Source organism: Lepidothrix coronata, unplaced genomic scaffold, assembly GCF_001604755.1.
Source record: "Lepidothrix coronata isolate B3197 unplaced genomic scaffold, Lepidothrix_coronata-1.0 Scaffold237, whole genome shotgun sequence".
NCBI lineage: Eukaryota > Metazoa > Chordata > Aves > Passeriformes > Pipridae > Lepidothrix > Lepidothrix coronata.
This window is the reverse complement of record NW_016690417.1, coordinates 296,982-319,654: the sequence shown is the minus strand read 5'-3', so window position 1 is coordinate 319,654 and position 22,673 is coordinate 296,982. Positions and strand designations below refer to the sequence as shown.

Below are 22,673 nucleotides of genomic sequence, written 5' to 3'. Positions count from 1 at the left end.
AGCCTGGATACTCCATCCTACCCCCCAGCTCTGCTTATCCTGTGCCGTGCTGCTGTCAGTGTCCCCTTTGCCCCCACATGGCCCCCCCTGCCCCCATGCTCCAGAGCTTGCACCCAGCATTGCCACCCAGGTCCTTGGGCTGGTTCCCAGCTTTGCCCCACCCGGGAGAGCTGGGAGAGTGGGCACCACCCAGGTATCCATCAGGCACCCTTTGCTGCCACCTGGGCAGGGAGCTGGGGGTACCCAGGCAGCAGGGGGGACTTTGTGTTCCTGCTGCAGTGCTGGGTGACAGTGACACCCCTGGGTGCTCCCTACCTCTGTGCCCGATGGAGAGAGCCCCCTGGGGAGGCTGAGTCCTAGCCCAGCATGCGGGGCCCCAGCCGGGCTCTTGTGATGCTCAGTCCTGCCTGGCTCAGCTTTTGTTTTGTTTTGTTTTCATAAATCCACGGGGCCGGGCAGGCGCGGGGGTGCACAGGGCAGGGTGGCCTCACGGCGGGGCGTGGGGAAGGGAATGTACAGGGGGGCCTGCCAGGGGAAAAACAGCTGTTGTGAAAACATTCTCCTTACGTAAAGCACCTTGGCAGGACCGTGCGGGGCTGGGGTTCTGCCCGGCATGGCCAGCCCTGCCCAAACCCTGCCATACCCACGGGTGCTGCTGCTGGCACCCAGCATACATCCTCTGCCCTCACTCTGCAGGGGGGGCCCCAGATTAAGGGGGGACATCTCAGCGGCTGCTGGTGACCCCAAACCAAGGGGGAGGGCATCTCCAGCCCCTCTTGGCAAAGGGTGCAGAGTGGTGGGGCGGGTGGGGTGTGAAACTCTGGGGTCCATCTGGCTGCATTCTGGCCCCCGAGGAGCTGAGCATCTGGGCTCCCCAGCTTGCCAGTGGGATGAACCGGAGCTGCACCTTGGTGGGACACACCCCAAGGGTCCTGAGGCCAGCCGAGATGCTTCCTTGGGTGATGCAGGGACTTGAGTCGGGGCAAAGCAGGGGGTCCTACAGGAGTACACACAGGTGTCCCCAAGTCCCATGGGTCGTGTTGGGACCTGGCAGGCACTGGACATTCCCTCCACTTCACTGGAGCCCCTTTCTGAGTCCAGGTGAGGCTACCCTGTGCAGACTGGGCAGCCCTGGCCCCTGCCCGTGGGCAGCCCCCGCTGCCTGCCCCGGCCCCGCGCCGCTGGGGCCAGGGACGGCCGCCGCTCCGGCCGCGGGCTGTTTTCATTGCGGAGGAGTTTGGCTCCCCGGAGCAAACACGTCATATCAACAGGAGGGCTGCATTCTCAGGATCCCCTGCCTGCCCTTTGGCTTCGGCGCTCAGCCCTGCTCCAGCTTGCATAACGGCACGGGGGGGAGGCAGGGTTGGCCCCTCGCGGGGGCCCCCGCACCGCCTGTCCATAAATAGGGGCTCGACGGACTCTCCAGCACTGCAGCGCCCTGCCTCCAGCTCTCGCTTGGCTCAGCTCGGCTCGGCTCGGCTCGACCATGCAGGCCACGCTGCTCAGCATCCTGGGGCTGGCCCTGCTTGGGGCACTGCATGCCCAGGACAGCATTCCCATCCAAGCCGACTTCCAGCAGGACAAGGTGACCCATCCCAGCAGGCATCACCTGCGTGGAGGTTTGGGATGTTTTGGGGGATTCTTGCCCTGAAAATGTGTGGAGAGGGTGGTGCAGATGGATGTGGGGCCAGGCTGACACTGGGAGGGCAGGGCACTGGTGCCCACACAGCCCCCCATCCTGAGGACCTCCCAATACCTGGTTTTGGTGGCTCTGGAGGGGATCCAGCATCCCAGCTCCAGCCTGTGGGGCAGAACTATGGGTTAGATGTGGGTCTGAACTGCTGCTGTGCTGTAGAATGGGTGTGATTATTGAAGAGTCTTACAGAGAAGACTGAGAAAAGCAATCTCAGTCTGCGAGTCAGCATGGAAATGGGCCACGGAAACTACTCCCTGACAGAGACCCCAGCTAAGGGCCCCCAAAAAACAAGGGCTGCTCTGCTGAGGTGTCCCACGCACCGCTCTGCCTCTGGAAGGGTCCTGGGGGGCCACGGACACCCGAGGGGGGTGATGGGGATGGAGGCACTTCCTGCAAGGATAGGCATCTGGGATGTCCTGCAAGGGTGATCCCAATACAGCCCCTCTCCAAGGCTGGCAGTTCCCTTTGGAGGGCACCATGCTGCTGGCCCCAGGGACTGGGCTAGGATGAGCCATGCTGGACTCAGGGTCCTGACCCCTCCTTGAGCCCCCAGATGGACCGAAACGGCATCTCAGAGCCAGACAGTCCTGTCACCTTCCCCAGTCTTGGAGCAAAGAGGAAGGAAACACCTAAGTGCTGGGCAGTGAAGGGCACATCATGAAACAGGGATTTCCCGGCCCCTGGGTTTTGTGGTTACCAAGAGCTGTAGCAGCTCCCTGGGGATGAGGACCCCAGGACACCATCCTGCTGTGGGGAATGGGCTGCCAGGGGAGAGAGACGTGGCCTGGGCTGGGGCTGGTGGGGGGCTGAGGAACAAGACAGGGTCTGCACCCAGCTGGGGCTGAGTGGAGGTTGTGTGCAGCTCACAGGGAGATGGTACAGCATCGGCCTGGCCTCCAACTCTAACTGGTTCAAGGAGAAGAGGCACCTAATGAAGATGTGCACCACTATCATCTCCACCACCGCAGATGGAAACCTGGAAGTCACCTCCACCTACCCCAAGTATGGGCATGGGGAGGGGGTGAGTGGGAAGGGGGTGCGAGGCGGGGAGGCACTGGTGCATCGCCCCACCACTCTGACATCCTTGTGCTGTGCTCATGCTGTGTGTGATCAAAGGGGTGACCAGTGTGTGACGAGGAACAGCCTTTACACCAAGACGGAGCAGCCGGGGAAGTTCAGCTACACCAGCACCCGTGAGTGCCCCCTGACCATGGGGCAGCCCTGCTGTCACTATCCTTACTCCTGCCTTGGGGCGGATTTGGAGCCTGGGGCTGAGCCGTGCTCCCCTGTCCCCCACAGGCTGGGGCAGCAAGCACGACATCCGTGTGGTGGAGACCAACTACGAGGAGTACGCCTTGGTGGCCACCCAGATCTCCAAGAGCACCGGCCCCTCCACCATGGTGCTGCTCTACAGTACGTCTGCCCTGCGCCCCCATGCTGTACACCCCCCAGGACTTCCTGGAATGTCTATCTCTCCCCCGGGAGAAGGGCAGCGCCGTCTCCCAAGCTGGGGTGACCTCTGGGATAATGGCTGGGTCGGGACCCCCTTGCTGGGCTGCCCATGCCCCCATGCTGGCAGGTACGGTGGGGCTGCCCCTCACCCTGCTCTTGGCTGCAGGCCGGACCAAGGAGCTGAGTCCTGAGCGCCTGGAGAGGTTCACCCAGTTCTCCAGGGAGCAGGGCCTGACGGACGATGAGATCCTCATCCTGCCCCAGACAGGTGAGGCTGGAGGCTGTGGGGAGCGGGGGGTGAGATACCCCAAGGGGGCTGAGAGGGAGGAGAACCTCCTGGCTTGTTCCTGCCTCAGTGTGGGGCCAGCTATGGGGTGCCCCCATACATGGTCCCTCGGGGGGGCTGAGGATGATCTCCCCTTTTCTTCCCCTCACAGACAAATGCATGACAGATGCTGCCTAGGTAAGTCCTGCCTTCACTGGGGGTCAGACCAGCCCTGCAGGAGGGTCAGGGTTGTTCAGAGCCACTGCATCCCACAGAGCCCTCGCCAGCCCTTCCCCAGGCTGTTCCTCTCCTTACCCCTATGAGGGATTCCCCATCCTGACCCTGTGGGGTGCCTCAGGCCCTGGGTGGTGTGTGCTCACCCACTCAGTGGGGGGCTGGCCGGGCCAGTGTCCCCACATGTGTCACCCTGTCTCCCACAGCTCAGCTGTGCTCACCCCCCATCTCTTCCAGGTGATCCCACCAGCTGCTGCCGGCCAGAGCCCTGACAGTGCCGCGAGCTGGTGACCGCCCTGTCCCATCCCAACCCCAGTGTACCCCACAGCACTGCAGCAGCCTTCGCTCCCTGGCTTCACACCCCACACCTGTACCCCCATCCCCATTAAAGCCCACATAAAACCAACCCTCGTCTGCTGGGTTGTTGTGAGGAAGCCTCAGTGGGGCAATGGGGAGGGGGAAGTATGACTGGTGGGGCTGGGGCTCGGTGTCAGGGCTGACCCCAGCTTTTAGCCATGGGGCCACTGGGCTGGGGCCCTCTGTGCACTAGCAGCCCCACACTACGGTGCTGCCTGACCACTAAATATGCTCCGTCCCAAGCAAAGGGGTCCCTGAGGCTGGGACCTACTGGGGAGATCTGCTCCCCTCTGCCCTCTTGGGCATCCTGGGCTCCCTCACCTTCCCTGCCTTGGTTCCCTGCTGGAGAGCAGGCTGGCAGTGTGGGAATGGGATGACAGGCAATCATAGGGAGGTTTCCAAAAATTTGGGGAAGGATGGACATGAAGCAAAAGGACATCTGTGAGGGCTGGATGTGGCTTAGCTCTCACCACCCCCCTGGGCTCCATCCCATGAGCCTGGACCCTCTCCAGCAGCAGGGTCTGAGCCTGCTGCCACCAGCCTGGGAAGTCACCACCCCTTCTGGGGGCACCAGGCTGTGGCTCAACCTGGGCTAAAACCACCAGCACAACCATCTTCTGGCACTGAGGATCCTGAGGTGGGATCCGTCCCATCACTGCCAGACCCTGGGACCAGCAGGAACAGTTGCGAGAGGGGCCCCGGGGGCAACTCAGCTCCCCCCTCCCCAGACAGAGCAGCGGGCATGGGGCAGCACCCAGTCCCGGCGTGCTCTGGGCAGGGTTTCACACAAGGCTGCATTCATTCGGGACCGGGCAACTAGGGGGGACAGGGCCAGCACTGTCACCTAACCCGGGTACAGGTTATCCCTACTCTTGTGTAACCTGTTGCATAAAGGTAGGGCGGGCAGGGGTGCTGCCAGCAGTGGGGGCTATAAAGGTGGGTGCAGCCTCTCCTGCCCACATCCACCCCCAGAGCGAGGATGACGGTGGCACTGCCCAGCCTGGCACTGGCCCTGCTCTGCCTGCTGTGGGCAGGGGCCGAGGTCCCCGTGCAGCCAGACTTCGACACCGAGAAGGTAACAGCACAGGGTGCTGCCAGGCACATTCTGCCTGGGCTGGAGGGGCTGGGTGGGGCAGGGGGCCTTTGCTGCACCCCCGGGGACCCCCTGATCTCACCCCTGAGCTGACACCAGGGTAGTTTCCAGGAGAGCCTGTGAAAAAATGGGTTAGTTAGGGCTGCTGTCTCCAGCGCCAGCAGTGACCCCACTGAAGGGACACCAGCACCTGAGGCTGTGATGTCCCCAGGCATGTAGCACTTCCCCAGGGAACATGGACCAGATGCCTCTCCTGCCCTCCTGGCATGGGGCAGGGCAGGGTGTTCTGCATGAAGGTAGCAGGCTGCCATGTTTGTCTGGCTGGTAGCCACAGAGGGTAGCAGGTCCCCCACTGCAGGTTGGCAGATTCCTACAACAGGCTGCCAGGTTCCCCATGGTGGGGGACAGGTCCCCCTGGAAGGTAGCAGGTCCCCACTGCTTTCCCAAACCCCACCGGTGATGTCGTGCTGCAGTTTGCAGGGATGTGGTATGTCACAGCCATGGCTTCCAACTGCTCCGTCTTCCTGAAGATGAAGGACGGGATGAAGTCGTCCATCACCACCATCAGCTTCACACCAGAGGGGGATCTGGCCATGAAGTTGGTCTGGCCCCTGTGAGTGTCTGTCCTGCTCGCCACATCCCCTGTGGGCCAGGGACTCCCCTCCCCACCACGGCATCTCCCCCAGACCCACCGCCCCAGAGTGCCCAGTCCTGCCTGAACCCCAGTACACGCCCCAGGCAGGCTGGGCTCCCTCCTGCACCCACCACCCCACTGCCCTCCCTCATGACATCCAGCCACGTTTGTCATTTCCACGTTCCTTTTCCAGGCTGGACAAATGCCAAAAGTTTGAGCTGCTCTTCCAGCAGAGCCGGCAGGCAGGGCACTACGTGTGGTCAGGTGGGTCGGAGCCATGGGTACCCTGAAACAGAGGGTGGGCATCCCCAGCCCCCCGTGCCTGGGGAGCAGCGGGAGGTGGGCTTGGCTGCTCTGCCTTCTCTGCTCAGCAAGGGGTCATGCTGAGGGTGGGCACCCAGCTCCATCACATTGCTCAGGGGGTCCCTCCTCATACTCCCCTCAGGCAATTTTGGGGCTCAAGCAGTGGGGCCCAGGAGGGCTCAGACTGTACCACATTGCCCAACTGGGCACCTCTGGTATCCTTTAGCAGCACAAGAGAAGAGGGACCTGCTCGTGGTGGAGACAGACTACGGCCACTATGCCATCCTGCACGAGGCCCATCACAGCGAGACAGAGCCCAGCACCGCACTGCAGCTCCTCAGTGGGTGTTGGAGCGGGGACAGGCACCCACAACTCCGAGAAGGGATGGGGGCACCAATGGGGAGTGGGGGCTGGGCTCTCCACCACCACCCAGGGCCACCACCAGTACCCAATGTCCAGTACTCCGAGAATTAATTTTGGGGTGAATGAAACCTTTCACCAAAGATATCTCTGGTTGGTTGTGGATTGAACCAGACCTCCTTGCAGTGTGCCAGCCCAGCTGTGGACCCCCAACCCTGCCAACCACCCCATAGCACCCCAGGCAGATGGGTCACTCATCCCAAGGGGCTTGTGCCCCTTTGCTGCCAGCCCAGGGCACTGTGGGTTGCCTGATGTCCACTCTGCACCTTCATGGCTTCACCTTAGCCCTTGTCTGGGGCCCAATCACTGCCCTGTGGTAGCTGGACTCCTGGGGTGGGGCTGGCTGCCAGGACCCCCTGCACTCACTAGCCCCCACTTTACATGTCTGGTTGCAGCAAGGGAGCAGGATGTGAGTCCCCAGCTTCTGCAGAAGTTCATGGAGCTCGTCCCCACCATGGGCCTGACCAAGGACATGCTGGCCATCCTGCCCGAGTCGGGTGAGTGCCCTGAAGGCACGGGGTGGCACATGTGGCCCCTCTGTACGGGGACACTGTGTGGGGGCTCAGGGTGCTGCCCATGGCACACTCACTCCTCTCTTTCTTTGCTTTCCAACAGACCAGTGCACCAAGGCCATCAGGTGAGTGTGTCCAGGGGAAGCCGTGACTCACTCCCAGCACGGCCAGGGCTGAGCAGGCACTCGCGGCCCACTGGGGGCCCCCCACCTGCCTCGGCTTTGCCTCTGCGTCACCTCAGCTTTGCCCTGCTCTAACCACTCGTCTGTCTATCCTGTCTCTGCAGCTAAAGGGCCGTTGTGTCCTCCAGACTTGGTGGACACCGGGCTCTGATCCCCACTCTGTGGTACCCCCTTCCCATCCTTCCCAGATGAACTCTGCTGGACCCCCTGCCCCACACCAGGATCACCCCTCGATCTCCTAAATAAATAGATGCAGAAGCTGTCCCAGAGCTCAGTGCTTTGTTGGTGGGAGCAGGGTTGCTGCCAGGGTCCCCAGGCACCCCGAGTGCAGTGGCCCCGGAGCTGACCCTTCCTGTCAGCCCCCCAGGGGTGTTGGGGGGCTCCTGTGCTGTGATGTTTGGTGTGCCCAACATGGGGAGGATGGGGAGCAGAGGGGATGGGGAAGGTGCAGCTGCCAGGGCAAGGGAGAATGGAGCTGGGGTGACCAGGGGCTGGCACAGCTTGGCTGGGGGGGCAGCAGCTCCAGGCAGACAGTGTTAAGCAGTCAGGCTGTCCAGCACTGCCTGCAGGGACACATGCAGGACACCGCATTTCCTGCTCAGTCCCCTCCCAGGCCACCTAGCTGGGAGTGAAGCTGCACCATGGCTGCCCATAGCAGGCCTGGAACACCAATGCCTGTCTGCCGCCCCTCTTGGTCCCCCATCTGCCCACTGACCAAAGCAGGACCATGCTGCCACGAGCCCTGCGAGCGCTTTTCATCCCACTCCACCTCCTGCAGAGTGGAGGCAGGCTCTGGTCGATCCCACTCCCTCCCCGCCTCAGGGTGGGGGTCCTTCAATGCCCAGGCAGGTGTGGGGCTGTGACCCCAGGAGCCTGACAGAGCAGGGGCACAGGGGACATCACACTGTGAGAAGGAGTGACACAGTCTCACAGTGACATGAACCCGTTCTTCTGCCTGCCCTGCTCCGGGTGCACCCTGCCTTGCAGGCCCTGAGCACCTCAGAGCAGGTGGGGAAGCCCGTGCAGGCACCACGGGTCAGGTTGTGCCAGCAGCATGTGGATGGTTGGGTTTGGCAGGATCCCAGCGGCTGCCTCGGGGCAGGTTCCAGCCTGGCCAGAAGGACGGGTCACCGTGCCCCTTGGTGGGTAACGGTGCTGCCCCTGGAACCTGTGCCGGGAAGAACCTCCTGCTCCTCCCAGCAGCCTTCCGGCAGCCAGTTGGAAAACAACAGCTCGCTTTGTTCTTTCACAATCCACTAAAGAAATGGGGAAAATCCCAAATTTCAGCAGTGGTGCAACAGTTCCTGTAAGTCTGTTTTGGGGCTGGCAGGCACTTCCCCCCTGCCCCGGCGGTTTGTTCACCCCTGGCTGACTCCTGCCCTTCCGAAGCCCTGCCCCTCTCTCCTTGTCCAAGCCAATCCCAACAGTGCTGCCGCGGCTCCGCACGCGGGGGGGGCGGGGGGGCGAGGAGGGGTGGGGAGGAAAGCACTGAGATATAAATGCGGCAGCCCCAGCACCACTCCTCATCCCACTGGTGAAGCCAGAGGAGCTAAGGTGACATGAGGACCGTGGGGCTGAGCCTGGGCCTGGCCCTGGCCCTGCTCTGCTTGCTGCACGTGGAGGCTGAGGACCTCGGGGCTGGGGAGTTGGACACGAGCAAGGTGATCTGCAGCATCCCGGGAACAGAAGGTGGGAGGGCGGACTCTGGTCACCAGCAGTCAGGGATGACTGTAGAGGTGTTTTGGTACTGGGAACAGCTGGGGACACTGCAGCCACCATTGCTTTGCTGTCACACCCAGGTGAGGGTGGTCACCCAGCTCCAGCATAAGTGTCCCTAAGGAGACTTTGTTGCCTGGAAGGAACGTGGGTGTCTCATGGACTGAGGGTGTCCTGCCTTGATCCCTGAGGAGGTGACACTCCCAATTGCTGCCACAGACTCACAGTCTGCTCTTGTTACCAGATTGCAGGGAAATGGTACATCACTGCTATGGCCTCCGACTCCGAGAGCTATCTCCAAAGGAAGGACCAGCTGAAGATGGCGATGGCCGGCATCGAGGTCCTGGGGAAGGACCTGAAGGTCTCCTTTGCAATTCCCACGTAAGTCCCACATGCTTTACTTCACAGGTTTCACTGACCAACCTCCTCTCTTGACCTTTATCGATGGGTCCCCACCTGAGTGCACCCACCAAAGACCTGACCAGGGGGTGAGGCAGGACCACTAGGGGCTCACGACAGCTGTGGGCACCCCTTCTTCAGGGCAGACTCAGGGCAGTGCCAGCCAGGACCCATCAGAGGGTGAGATGCTCTACTGCTGAGGAATGCAGAGGGGTAATAAGGGACTCTATGGTTGAAACCTTCCTGGCAGTACCAGCCTTATTCCAGAAGCTCAGAGCATGAGCAAGGGCATGGATGATCCCCAGGTACCAGCACTGTCCCCTGCCAGTCCAGGTGCCCATTGCTCCAAGGGTGGTGGTATCTATCCTCTCCTGCCCCCCCCCTCCATACCATCTCATCCCTGAACAGCGAGTCCCACTTTTGGGGTAGCTACTCCAAAGCAGGGGAGGGAAAAGGAGTCACTTCACTGTATGCTGGAGCATCCTTCACTGTTTTGCAGCCCAGAGAGATGTATGAAATTTGAGTCGATCTACAAGCCAACAAGCATTCCGGGTGAATACTACAGCTCTGGTGAGTGGGGGGAGCCTGGCTCTTGGGGCAGCGGGGAGGCACGTCCCATCATCCCTGTCTGAAGCAGCTGGTTGTTCCCGGTGGCATGGTCCTTAGGACTACCTACCCCTCCTGGGTCCTGGGTGGGACATCCCTCTGTGTCCAGGTGCCAGCTGCACTCCAGGGCCAGTCCGTGTCAGGGCTGGTGACAAAGCAGATGGCAGAACCCCCCCAAATCCTCCCTCTGGGATAAACACATTCACACCCAGCTTAAACCCTGGGGAAAAGCAGGTTCATTCTGCCAAGGGGCTGTGGGGGGAATGTTCTCAGGGGATGAAGCAAGGGGTTGTTTCCCACCATCCCCACCCCAAGGGTCAGTCTGACACTGGCCAACAGCCTGCAGTGACCATCCTTGGCCCTTCCTGCCCTCACCTACCCATCCCTCTGCTCTGCTGCAGTCTGTGGGCTCCCCCAGGCTTTCAGAGGAGCCTTAACAAGAGGGAAAACCAGGACGGAGAGACACCGAGGAAAGACAGACTGGGTGGGCTTTACACTCTTATAGCCCCTTTGCAGCATGGGGGTTTCCAGGAGGAGGTAATTAATTTTTCTCCATGTCCTTTTGCAGACAGAGGCAATAAGACAGCACAGCTGGTGGATACCGATGGCAGGACCTATGTGATTATCTTTGCCACCAGAGAGAAGGAGGGGAAGATCTTGCATATGCTGAGACTCTACAGTGCGTAGCCAGTGGTGCTGCAACAGGGGTGAACCGCTCAGAGGTGTCAGGGTGCCTGCAGGGTGCCTGAGAGGCCAGGAGTCAGGGGACAGACCCCCTCCTCACTTCTGCCCTGGGTGGGGCACAGGAGCAGGGCTGGGGCTGCCGTGTGCCTCCCATGTGGCAGGGAAGAGATAGTGATTTGGGGTGCAGGGGAGGCTGGGGCTCAGCCTCCTGCACTGTACTGGGAGTCCGTGGCCTTGGGTAAGTCGTGTGGTGAAGAGTGGGGGTTCTGCTGCAAGGTGGGGCAGAAACAGCAGGGACACGAACCTCTGCCTTGTCTTGTCCCCTGGGTGGGGTGTCTCATGTGTCTCTCTAGGACCTCTATCAGTGCCTCCAGCCTTCTTCCAGGGACTGCCATCCATCCCATCCTTGTGCCCGTCAGATGCCCAGGAGATGCAGGGACAGGCACAGCCTGGAGCTAACTCATGTCTTTGTCTTTAGGCAGAACCCGGTGGGTGAGACCTAGAATCACAGACCTGTTCAAGACGTTTGCCAAGATGGAGGGCTTCAGCGACGAGATGATCTGGATACTACCCAGACAGGGTGAGCACTACCCAGGGGCAATACAGGGACGTGCAGGCTAGGATCACTCAGCCTATCACTGCCACCACTTTGTGGTCTGAGCTGGCATGAGAGAGTGCTGGCAGCCAGAGGTGCTCTGGCTTGGCACACTGTGGCTTTCTCCTTGCTCAAGTTCATTCTGGGTTGTCTATTTTGGGTGCTAAATCGGGCTAGTCAGACCACAGCACCGGATTCAGGCTTTCTCTTTACTTTCACAGACGAATGCAGACTTGATGGACCATAGGTGAGTTGCTGCAGTGCAACATGGTGTTTGCAATGTCCTCCTCTGGAAACTGTCCCTCTTGGTGCCCCAGCAAGGACCACCAAGAACTCTTTGAATTCCTCTGAGCTTGAGCTGTTTGAACCTGTGCTGGAGCTTGTACTCAGGTAGGACCAGTCCCTTGGGTGCTCCTCTGCAGTGGGGACCCCCAGGGAGCAATGCCCGGCGCTGAACAAGGTCATGTGAGCTGAAACCACCACATCAGTGGAGAACCAGTTGCACAGCCCCTCCAACAGTGAGGGCCAGGACACCTGGCTCCTGTCAAAGGGACCTTGGGCTCATGGACCTGCAAACCTGGTCAGAGTGGGTTGGTGTCTCACCACACGAAACGCGCTTGCTGTTGGCCCACCCTGGCATGTGCTTTGCCACCACACCAATACACACACAGCTGTAGGCGTTAACTAGAAATCCATTGCTGGATGTAGCTCACGCTACAGAGATGGGGAGAACTGGAGAAGAACTCAGTGATCTTGATGGAGACCCCCACTTGGCCTTGCCTTACTCAGCCTGCCTCTCCTGGATGTTTTCCAGGAAGCATGGGCTGGCTCGTGGATGCTCCTCCCAAGCAATGCAAGACCCACACTTCGAAGCTCCAGGCTGCTGTTCCACCAGCCCTCTTCCGAGCTCCATGGTCAAGGCTTTGACACAATCCCTGCTCCTCCAGCACACAGTCCCTACTTTTTGCCAAATAAAGAGAAACTTAAACCCAGATCTTGGTGTAGCTGTCTGAGGAGAATCCAGGGTTCCGGGGTGTGTGGTCCCCCACTGTTGTCCTCCCAGGGGCTGTGAATGGTGAGCAGCCAGGAGCGATCCCAGGCTGAGCTCACCCAAGTGAGGGCAGTTTCAGACCCCACAGGATTTTCCCTCCTGGGTGCCTCCCATGGGGCAGGACCAGGCCAGGTAGAGGTGAGGCAATGAGTGCAATGAGGCTGGGAATCCCTGGGCATGAGGGGCTGCATGGAGAAAGGCCACAGAGAGTGAGATTGGAGTTTGGAAGGCTACACCTACCCCCACCATCCATCACCTCCCCTCCTCTGGCTCTGCTGTGGCTGCAACACTCTGCTCCCCAGGAGCCCCGGGAGCTTGTCCACCAGCTCAGGCTGAGTCAAGGCAGCGCAAGACTCAGATTTGGGACCTCTCAGTCCCATGGTGCTACAGGTTGCTGTGGAACATGTGTGTCTGAATCCTCTGGACACAAACCTGGAGAGATGCATGTGGTTTCTGCCCCTGAGCACCACGCAGAGAAAGCCCCCACTGGAGCTAGAGTACTTGGTGGTGGCAGTTACCAGAGAAGCTGTATCTGCACCATCCCTGGAAGTGTCCAAGGCCAAGTTGGATGGGGCTTGGAGCGACCTGGCCTAGTGGAAGGTGTCCCTGCCCATCCATGGACAGGTAGTAGAATGAGATGAACGTTAAAGTCTCTTCCAATCCAAACTCTTTTTTAATTCCTACTCCCACAGACAAGAAATTACATTTGGGAAATTGTCTCTCCTGACTCTGAGGGTCGCAAGAGTGGGACGCATCCCAGCAGCAGCAAGACAAGGGACCTCACTGGGACTTCCCAACCCAGTGCCATCTCCTCCCTCTTGGGAAGGAGCCCAGCGTTTCCAGGAGGAATTCTCCCCAGCAGTTTGGATTGGAACAGTTCAGCATTTGCTGCACTCCTAGGACTGCCCAGCCCACATGCAACTTTGCCTCCAGGCTTGTTTTTGGTACATGCATTGATGCAGATGAAAACATCCTGCTGCCAGCAACGCCCTTCGCCACGGGCTCTGTGTGACAGGGAGTCCCAGTGTCTCCACATCACGTTCCACCCAAACGTTTCCTTCCTGCCGCATGCAGGTATCACCTGCCAGAGAGCAGTGAGATAATTGCTCTTTGCCACTGGCACTTTCTATTCCTCCTTTTGTCTGTCTATTTTCTTCCCATGCCCCAGAGCACACAGGCTGACAGTTCAGATATTTTTTGGGTGTGAGTTCCTGCCATGCAGAGCAGGTGGTGGGTCCCCATGCACCTCTCCATAGTCCCTCAAGCCTGTCCCTGTCTTCACTGCTCATCCAATGCTCCTTTATCCCCTCAGCAAACCTGGCCAGATGTCATCAATCTGATAACAAGGGACTTTTCTCTCACTGAATATTTTTAAGGACTTCCTGGGATGAGGCTCCTTGGTGGCATCCTGTGGCAAGGAGCTTTACCACCCACCGCTGCTCTCCCTTTGGCTTGTTGTAGTGGTTCCATCTTCAGCTCCTCAGCCAGGGTCTCTGGGAGCACACCACAGGAATGGCTGGCAGGGACCAGATTAGTGCAGTGGGGATCAGACCAGGCACCAGGTTCCCAAACTGGTGGAGAGAGCAGAGGGGTGCTGGGGCAAGGGAGGTGCTGGGTCAGCCTTTGATGGCTGAGGAACAGTTTGAGACTTGCAGCTCATGGCTACTGTGACGCAAGACCATCGGCTCTGTTCATGCTCCTCATGCTGTTCCAGATCTTAAATCTTTGACAAGCCTCCCGTCCTTCCAGCTGCTCCTCTCACGCTTCTCTCTCCCTCTCCTGTTCAAGCCATGTCCCAGCTGGGGCTGCCTGGCCAGACCTGGACCTCCACCTCACTGAAATGGTGGGAGTATAGCTGATGTTTACATGGTGCCTTTTTCTGTTCCCTGATCTTCTCCTAATGTCTCCTCATGCTGCCCCCTTTGGCACCTGCCGTACATGGATGAGATCTTTTACAAGTCATCTGTCAGTCAGCACAGTACCCTCCCTGGGTGACCTTCTTCCCTTTCTCTCAGCCACTGTTTACTGTGTGGGTGACCAAGCACTGGTATGGGCTGCCCAGAGAGGTTGTGGAGTCACCTTTGGGGATACTCAAAACCTGTCTGGACACAATCCTGAGTGATTGCTCCAGGGTACTCTTCTTGAGGAGGGAGGTTTGGACTGGATGACCCCCTGTGGTTCCTTCCAGACAGAACCATTCTGTGATTTATCCCACTGAGATCTGCCTCTCTAGCCTATGGCAGCTTGTCCCCTGTGAGCTTTGATAAAGACCCTTCCAGCTGACCAGGGAATGTCCAACACCCATGTCTTGCTGACTCCTCCAGAGAGGTGTATTTCTGAGGTGTGATTTTTCTGTGCAAAACTTGGATTTAGTCTGTCCTGTGACATACTTTGCCCAGACATCAACCAAGTCTGGCATTAATTACAGCTTTCGTATCTTCCACATTACATAGGAGACCTACTCATGTGTCATCCTTTAGCTCTGACCACCTCTGCAGAGGCTGCCGTGTTCGCTTCTCGTCTGGTGAAAACTAGAGGTATCACAGGGGAGTGTAAGCGGCACGTGGCATGCTGCAGTGATGTCTGAGTTTCATGTCTGACTGGAAATGTCATCTCCTCAGTCTTACTACTCGCTTGCCCTTCTGCACTGGTAGGACAGAACTTTTCAAGTGTTTGCAGAGGAGATCGTCCATCCTGGGAATCCAGCAAAGCTCCTCCTTGGACAAGGTGGATGCAGAGTTTTCTATCACCTGGATGCAGGTTTTCTATCACCTTATTTTCTTTGAATACTCACTCTGAATGTAACTAGCTACCTTTAAACTTTTTCTGGTGTTAAATTCCTGCTGCCAAAGCCTTTGAAGAAGGCGCAGATGTCATTCCCCAGAGCAGAGCAGCAAGGCACCAAATTCTGATGTCTTTGTTGTTTGTCTTACATTGTCGCCTTTGGCTGCTTTCAGTAAGTTAAAGTTTATGCTATTTCTAATCAGCTTCTTGAAATTGCTGTAATCATGCCGGCTTCCATTTAGACTTCCCAATGTTCTTTAGGGTTTGTATTTGCTAATATCAGCTTAAGTGCTCAGAGGGAAGCTAAGCTGATCTTTCCAGACAATCTCTGTGCCATATGTGATAGTTAATCCTCCCAACTTTTCATTTTTTCCTCTTTTAGAGATGAAATGTGACTGTGTGGGATCATCTCTGGTTCTAAAAGTAGCAGTGGTTGGCATGAGAATGACGCTTTGATTTCGGCCCCTGGACCAGGTCCCACTTGCTGCTCAGGACTTGTGGGCTCCTAGCCATCCCAAAAAAAAAACCTGAACCCATGAGTGCCCAACCAACCCGCCTGGAGCAGTGTCCTAGTTAGGACAGCTGAGACCAGTTCATCATGGTATGGGTGTAACCCAAAACTGTGTATTCTATAGCCTTCCATGCCATTTCCCAGAAACTGTTGTCAATAGACTATTCGCACCCTCTGCCCATAGAGCCTGACTCCTCAGGCTATAAACTAGGTGTTAAGAGGCCTGTGAGATAGGAGGATGCTCTTGTCCTCACACCCTTGGTGGAACTCCCCGCCCTGAGGGAAGTACTGAGCATTCCTGCCTGAACTGGAGGATATATAATCTTGGAGTCTTGGAACATTTTCAACCACTCGTGGGATCCCAGAGGAAGACTGCAGCTCATCGCTCTCAACTAGACTTAGACCACCACCCTCAACTGGACTGCAGTCACCACTTCTGACCAGACTGCAACAGCTCTCCCACCAGCAGGTTTTTCCCCTCTCCCTTTACTTTGGACTCAAGCGGGGCCCAAGGAACACCACTTTGTTCATGCCCCAGGGTACTGGGTTATACATTTGGGTTTTGTGGGTTAGGACCAATTGTTTGTTTGTATGATTGTACTTACTGTATTGTTTTAATAAATTGTTATTCTGACTTATAATCTCTCCTTTGAGTTGAGTTCATTTCCCCTGCTGGTTAACTCTTAAACCAGCACAAGCAGCCATGTCTTAGAGCCTCCTGGACGTTCCTTTGCATGTGATGGCTGCCAGCACCACTGTCACCAGCTGGTGGGATGGTCACCACAGCAGAAGTCACTCCAATGATATACAGACATCAGGTGTGTTGTCCATCTGCGTTGTATGCTGCAGAGTGAGACCATGGGGTTCTCCAAGTGCCATTGACCTTGGGATCTGGTGGGTGTGAGCCCAGAAGAACTTTTCCCCTTTCAAAATGCACCCAGGAGTACATTGAAATCACCCTGGTTTCCCAAGCCACTGGTGCTGCCAGACACACTGTCGTGAAGAGAGGAAGCATCTTGTCAAGCTGTGCAGGTGCTGAGTTACCAGTGTCCCCAACAGCTGTGTGGGGTGAGTGCTTGAGGTTAGAAGAGATTTAGGATGGAGGAGTCAGCCCCATGCTGGGATCTCTGCCTGCTCTGCTCCCTGCCCCTCTCCCGTGACCAGGGGTCGTGGGTGTCCTTGCTGTCCCTCTCGCAGCCCAGCAGCCAGATGAGCACCGGGGTGCCTGGCACATGTGCCAAAGTACACAGCCTCACAGCTCGCCTGCAGGCAGCATGGCAGGAATCCTGCCTCTACTACAAACATGGTGCTGCCCCCCTACAGGCATGCCCCTCATCCACTTGTTCCACAGCCTAGTTCCAGGATGTGGCTCTCCGTGCACAGCAAGGCTGTGGAGCTGGCCTGTGCTTCACTTAAGCCTACCTCAAGCTCACTTGACTCATTAGATTTGATTGCAAGTCAAATGCAATTTAATTAGCAGAAAGGCAAACAGCCCCTGCCAATGACTGGCTGATCATTCCCTAATGACTATCAGATCAGCAGATGTAATTGCAAAGCCCTACAGTTATCGGAAAATGAAATGAAGATGCCACTTGCATCCCACTCAGACAGTGCCTCCGACATCTCCTCCTGCCATGGCTCGTGGACTGGGGAGTTTCTGTGGGGGAGAGCATATCCCTCTGCACCCTTCACCTCCCAGTAAAGCAACCAGGGCCAGAGAAGCCAACCTGGTTTTCTGGTAGCCCAGACTGTGGTGGTGTCCTGGGGACACCAGCTCTTTGGAGAGCTGGATTCTGGAGAGGTCATAGGGCACAGGGAGGGAGCTGGCATGGGTGCCCTACCCAGGGGTCTTGTGCTCGATCTGTGCGTGTGACATCTTCCCAGCGAGCCAGCCATGTAGTTCTCCACCTCTGCTTCAATAAACCAACTCAAAGGCTGCGGTTATATTTTTAGCTGCGGTTTGCATATTTCCTTTCTCTTTTCTGTTTGCATGCTCAACTTCCCAAACCTGCCCAGCTGCAGGAACCAGCCTATCGGCAGAGGGGATATAGACAAATTGTGCACAGACCAATATGATTGACAAAATGTCCGATTTATTACAAGAAGGATACTCATTATATACTGTTTCTACACCCCTAGGCGTGATTCTTCTTCACATAGCATTGGATACATAAGAGAAACATACTTTGTTGTCCGGTGTTAATTGGAGCATCGCAGGTGTCCATAAGAGATGAAAAAACTTGTTTAGCTTTCTAAGACTCCTCCTTGACCTTGGCAGGGAACCTTCTTTGTTCTAGCTTCAGAGCTTGAAGCCATGTTAGCTACACAGCAGTTTTTACTGTCTGCACCCGGCCATGCCAAGGCAAGGCCTACAGAAACGCAGGGAAAATTGTTCGCACACAATCTTTGTTCTCCCAACACCAGCCCACCTTACTTCTCCCAATTTCTGTTTGTTCACAGCCGCAGCCACCAATCTTCCCCTATTGATCTTCCCATTTACACCAAAGAGCATTGACTCATGCCTACTCGAGCTGAAGCTGTTTTCCCAGATAGCTCTTCTAAAAACAACCTATTTTTCAGGAACAGGTACAAAACCCCTACCGCATCACTTCATGCTGGTGAAAAATTATGTTGTTCTCATATCCAAGGATGTCTGCAGACAAGGCTGTGATTATATCACCTCTACCCCTCCTGGAAGGATTTCCCTCCCAGGGCTTTGTCCTCACCCCAAGCTGGCTGGGAGACCTGTGACAGGTTTCAGCACCATCCAGGCAGATATCCCTTTCCTTCCTTCCCAAGGCAGTTTAGGTCCAGGAAGATCTGATGGTGACTTTCAATGTTTTTTGCTGTGCTGCCCTCTCTCCTCCCCTCCTGAGTCCTCCATCACCTCTGCCCTGGTCACACCAGCTGTTTCTCTGACCTCTGGGAACCTCTGCTGCCATGGGAATCTTCATGGAGTAGTTTGAGTTGCTCTTGTCATGGTTACAGGAGGTTTTTTATTTTATTCCCTTTTCCAACGTGGTTTTGGAGGGACTGTCTCTTTAAGAATGAATTCCCCACCCCTGCTGGAGCTGGGCAGGGGGAAAAGAAAAAGGCCCGGTGGAAAATAGAGCTCTTGTGCTTCTCCAGGACCATGTGGGCTGGTGCTTGGGGAGTCCATGTGGAACTGCTGCCCATGCCAGGAACCGCTACCATCGCCTGGACCGCCACTGCCACTCACCCTCCACCACAGATGGGGAGAAACAAAAGTGAGGCAGACCTAAGGCACACTGTGTGGGACCAGCACGGCCTCCCAGGACTGCCACCCGCCCATGCCAGGACCACCACCACTGTCCGGGACTGACACCACTGTCCGAGACCGCCACCACTGCCAGGGAATGCCACTGCTGCCAGGGACTACCACCACTGCCAGGGACTGCCACCACTGCCAGGTACTGCCACAGCTGCCAGGGACTGCTACCGCTGCCAGGAAATGCCACCGCCGCCCAGGACCGCCACCGCTGCCAGGGACTACCACAGCTGCCAGGGACAGCCACAGCTGCCAGGGACTGCCACCACCGCCAGGGACTGCCACCACTGCCAGGGACAGCCACCACTGCCAGGGACAGCCACCACTGCCTGGGACCGCCACTGCTGCTTGGCCACTGCCCAGCCACGCCAGGCAGGGCAGCACCAGTGCCGGAGGCAGCACGTGGCAGGGAACAAAAAGGCTCCAGACTAACGCCGCTGCTACAGTCAAGACCTGAACGTGACATAGAGCGGGCAGTTTAATAGTATAGCTTCTTATGAGCAACACAGTTTTCCTGGCTTTTTGCTTTTGCCCCTTTTTTTGCATTGGTTTTTTTGTTTGGTTGAGCAAAGGGGGGCAGGGAGGACCCGCCATTTTTTCCCCTTTGTTCCAGGGGGGCCACATGGGATGGTGAATGCCCCTCTTTGTGGGTAAGCCTATTCCTTTGTATCTTTGTGGCTGCTGCTAATTCCTTGTCAGTAAACTTATTTTTTAACTTATATCTCCTCATATTTTGTCTCTCTGTATTGGTAGGAAATAAAAGGGGAAGGAGTTCATTTTATTGAAGTTCCCACCCCAAAATTTGTCCTTAAACCAAGACACTCTACACCATCTTTGCACAAGGCCAGCATTGTTTGTTATATTTCCTATGAGCCAGAGGAGATACCAGCCCATACCGCTCTCCCAGCTGCTCTTATCCCCCAGGTCCTTCCCATCTCTCTGAGGTTACACTTTTGTTTGTCAGCTTCTACTCCTCCATCACAACCCAAACGAGCAAGTAGAGTACACGCCTCTCCTCCAACCTTCATTCCTTTTGTGGTTCAAAGCCTGGCATCACATCCCTGAAGGCTTCTCCCATCCTGCTGGCACACCTCCTTGGATTGAGTCCATGGATGCTCCCAGGTGCTCAGACAGCCTGAGCAGCTGAGCTTCTGAGGTTGCTCCTCCTCCCTCCTTGATCACACACATCCACCCAACTGCTGGGCACCAGGACAAACCCACAGCCCACCCTGGCCCTCTGCATTGTGGAGCACATCTCCAGCATGGCAGTGTTGTCCTTGTTCCCTCTTGGAGTGCAATGTCATTTGAAGGTGCTTAATCCTCTCAGCCTGGCATCCACCTCCTCTTGGCTCCTAGGAGATGCTCCCACCCTTCTCTCTGGAAGGACCTGGTGATAGCTCAGTCAGCAACAGCAGGCTCCTGCAGGCTTTTGTGAATGGCTGATCATGTCCTGGCTGCTCCTCCTCCAAGCTTTAGATTCACACTCAAAATCTTCTGTATCTCATCTTCCTTTACTCCTGAGCTCCAGCTTCCCATTAGATCCAGAGTCTTCCCTTTTCCTGCATGCTAATGTCTCTGCTTTTCCTTACCATCCTCAAGCCTGATGGAACCGCATTTCTGGTCCTCCTGTGATCTCTCAGACACTCAGAGGTACCTCCCTTGTGTTGTTTTCTCAGAGTGAACATGAAGCTGACATCCCCAGTGCAGTATTGGCCAGAAGGAATCTCCTCTGTCCTACATATAAACATTGTTTATTTTTTTGAGGTCTGCTTCCATGATCTGTGACAGAGAGGGCAAGCAGGAGACCTTTCTGTATCTTCACTAAAGGTATAAACACAATTTGTTCCCAGCAGCAGCTGTTCAAGCAGTCTCCAACCTGTGGGATCTTTAGACCAATCTCCTGTTGCAGGTCAGGAAACCTGGAAGGAGGAGAGGAGCTACTCTCGTCTGCTCTTGTTTAACAGTCCCTGGGATCCTTACTGATCACAGAGGTGAGGTCCCAGCTCTCTCTGGTGTCCTTCAGGTGACACAGAGTTGGGAGTTGCCTTAAGGATTGAAACCCCATGGGCTCAGACTTGCCACCTGCCCCCACAGTTGTACTCCCACCACACCTCTGGATCAAGGTGTGGGCAGTGTCTGGGCAGTGGCACAGCTTCAGCTCACTACACAGCAGATCCAAGGGCTGGTGATTCCCCATGGCAAGGGTGAGCACTCCCCTTCCTTCTACCTGTCCTTATCTCCAGCTCTTCCGGTAGATGAGCCCCAAGCCCCTGCAGCAGGAACGTCTCAGTGCCCCCACCATGTTCCTTCTCTTGGAACTTTCCAGTGTCAGTGGAGGAGAGATAACCCCCTGCCCATTCTTCTCGCTCATTTACCTGGTGATGGTGCTGGGGAACCTGCTCGTTATCACCCTTGTCCACTGAATGTGCACCTGTACTCCCTCATGTATTTTTTCCTGGGCCACCTCTCCTTCCTGGACATCTACTGTTCTGCCACACCCCTCCCTAAGATCCTTGGAGACTCCTTCTTGTCACAGAAGACCACCTCCTTTGTGGTCTGCATCACTCAGATGTACTTCTTCCTTGGCTTTGGGGGCTCTGGGTGCCACTGCTGGCTGCCATGGCTCAGGACCAGTCATGGCCATCTGCCTCCACTACCTGGCACTGATGAGCAAGAGGGTGTGTCACTGCTTGGTGGCTGAACAGCTCCTTCTCATCTCTGATGCAGGCCTGCCCCCAGCCCACTTGTCCTTCTGTGGGTCCAACGTGAGTGACCACTTGTTCTGCGACCACTTTGTGCTGCGGGCCTCCTGCAGCCCCACACTTCCCTCAGCACAGCCACCTTGTACACTCTGGCTGAGACCCCTGCGATGGGCTCTTTACTTCTCACTCTTGTGTTGTATGTTCACATCTTTGGAGCTGTCCTGCAACAGGGAGCAGGGACACAGAGAGCCTTTGCCGTCTGCACCTCGCTCCTCGCCATAGTGTCCCTGTTCTTCGCAGGGACTGGGACCATTTGATACCTAGTGCCTCGCTCCAGCAGCTCCAAGGAGACGGACATGGTCCTTGCCCTGCTCTACACCATTGTGACCACCATGCTCAACCCCATCATCTGCAGCTTGAGAAACAGCAAGGTCAAAGGGGCCATCAGGAGAGCCCTGTGCCGGGGTGTCTTACAGACGTCCACCAAGGGTGCAGTCATCACTGCTGAGCGACCCCCACCCTCCCTGTGACAGGGACAGGCTCTCGGTGACCCAAGACACAGGAAGAGCCTGGGGCTCCCAGTCAAGCAGTGCCAGTGAGGGCACAGCTGGCAGCTTCTCGCTTCCCTTCACCAGCACATCCAACACTCAGACACGTTATTATCCATGAGGACCTGGGGGCTGGGTCCCTAATTCACAGCATCATCTGCCTCTGTGACTGAAAGCCCCCACACCGCTGACTCGGACTCCCAGTGCCAGCTTCAGAGAGCCCAGCTCTGCAGGTATGATCCGAAGCAAGTGAGCTGGGTCTCATCCCATTCCAAGAGCCAGGTACCTGTGCTGGTTTAAAGGTAAACCAGCAGGGGAAATGAACTCAACTCAAAAGAGAGATTATAAGTCAGAATAACAAGTTAATAAAATAATACAATAAGTACAATTATACAGACAAACAATTGGTTTTAACCCACAAAACCCAAATATATAACCCAGCACCTTGGAGCATGAACAGAGTGGTGTTCTTTGGGCCCCCTGAGTCCAAAGGAAAAAAAAGTGAGGGGAAAACCTGTTGGCGAGAGTGCTGTTGCAGTCTGGTCAAGAGTGGTGATTGTAGTCTGGTCAAAAGTGGTGATTGCAGTCCACTTGAGGGTGGTGGTCTCAGTCTGGTTGAGAGCGGTGAGCTGCAGTCTTC

The 22,673-nt window shown here is 56.7% G+C and overlaps 3 protein-coding genes and 1 pseudogene across 5 annotated transcripts; all 4 read left to right on the top strand.

Annotated features, from left to right (window-relative positions):
* Positions 1–1,371: 1,371 nt before the first annotated feature.
* Positions 1,372–4,053, top strand: PTGDS (prostaglandin D2 synthase). The gene is made up of 7 exons (XM_017834664.1): positions 1,372–1,585; positions 2,559–2,698; positions 2,813–2,889; positions 2,996–3,109; positions 3,315–3,416; positions 3,586–3,611; positions 3,885–4,053. The coding sequence occupies exons 1-6, from the start codon at positions 1,487–1,489 to the stop codon at positions 3,609–3,611; spliced, it is 558 nt and encodes a 185-aa protein (XP_017690153.1). The 5' UTR covers positions 1,372–1,486; the 3' UTR covers positions 3,885–4,053.
* Positions 4,054–4,135: 82 nt separating this feature from the next.
* LOC108507062 (lipocalin-15-like) lies at positions 4,136–7,411 on the top strand. 3 transcript variants are annotated; one of them, XM_017834666.1, is made up of 7 exons: positions 4,136–5,079; positions 5,571–5,710; positions 5,925–5,995; positions 6,261–6,374; positions 6,850–6,951; positions 7,070–7,091; positions 7,253–7,411. In XM_017834666.1, exons 1-7 carry the CDS (start codon positions 4,984–4,986, stop codon positions 7,254–7,256), a joined length of 549 nt encoding a protein of 182 aa, XP_017690155.1. In that variant the 5' UTR covers positions 4,136–4,983; the 3' UTR covers positions 7,257–7,411. The 3 variants fall into 3 exon arrangements, with proteins under 3 accessions (XP_017690155.1, XP_017690156.1, XP_017690154.1); XM_017834667.1 differs by lacking the exons at positions 6,850–6,951; positions 7,070–7,091; positions 7,253–7,411 and having other exon boundaries at positions 5,925–5,988; positions 6,260–6,827; XM_017834665.1 differs by lacking the exons at positions 6,850–6,951; positions 7,070–7,091; positions 7,253–7,411 and having other exon boundaries at positions 6,261–6,827.
* Positions 7,412–8,657: 1,246 nt separating this feature from the next.
* LOC108507045 (extracellular fatty acid-binding protein-like) lies at positions 8,658–12,142 on the top strand. Its single transcript, XM_017834644.1, has 7 exons — positions 8,658–8,809; positions 9,109–9,245; positions 9,763–9,833; positions 10,438–10,548; positions 11,032–11,133; positions 11,370–11,395; positions 11,963–12,142. Exons 1-6 carry the CDS (start codon positions 8,708–8,710, stop codon positions 11,393–11,395), a joined length of 549 nt encoding a protein of 182 aa, XP_017690133.1. The 5' UTR covers positions 8,658–8,707; the 3' UTR covers positions 11,963–12,142.
* Positions 12,143–21,038: 8,896 nt separating this feature from the next.
* On the top strand, positions 21,039–22,015 carry LOC108507039 (annotated as a pseudogene).
* The last annotated feature ends 658 nt before the right edge of the window (positions 22,016–22,673 follow it).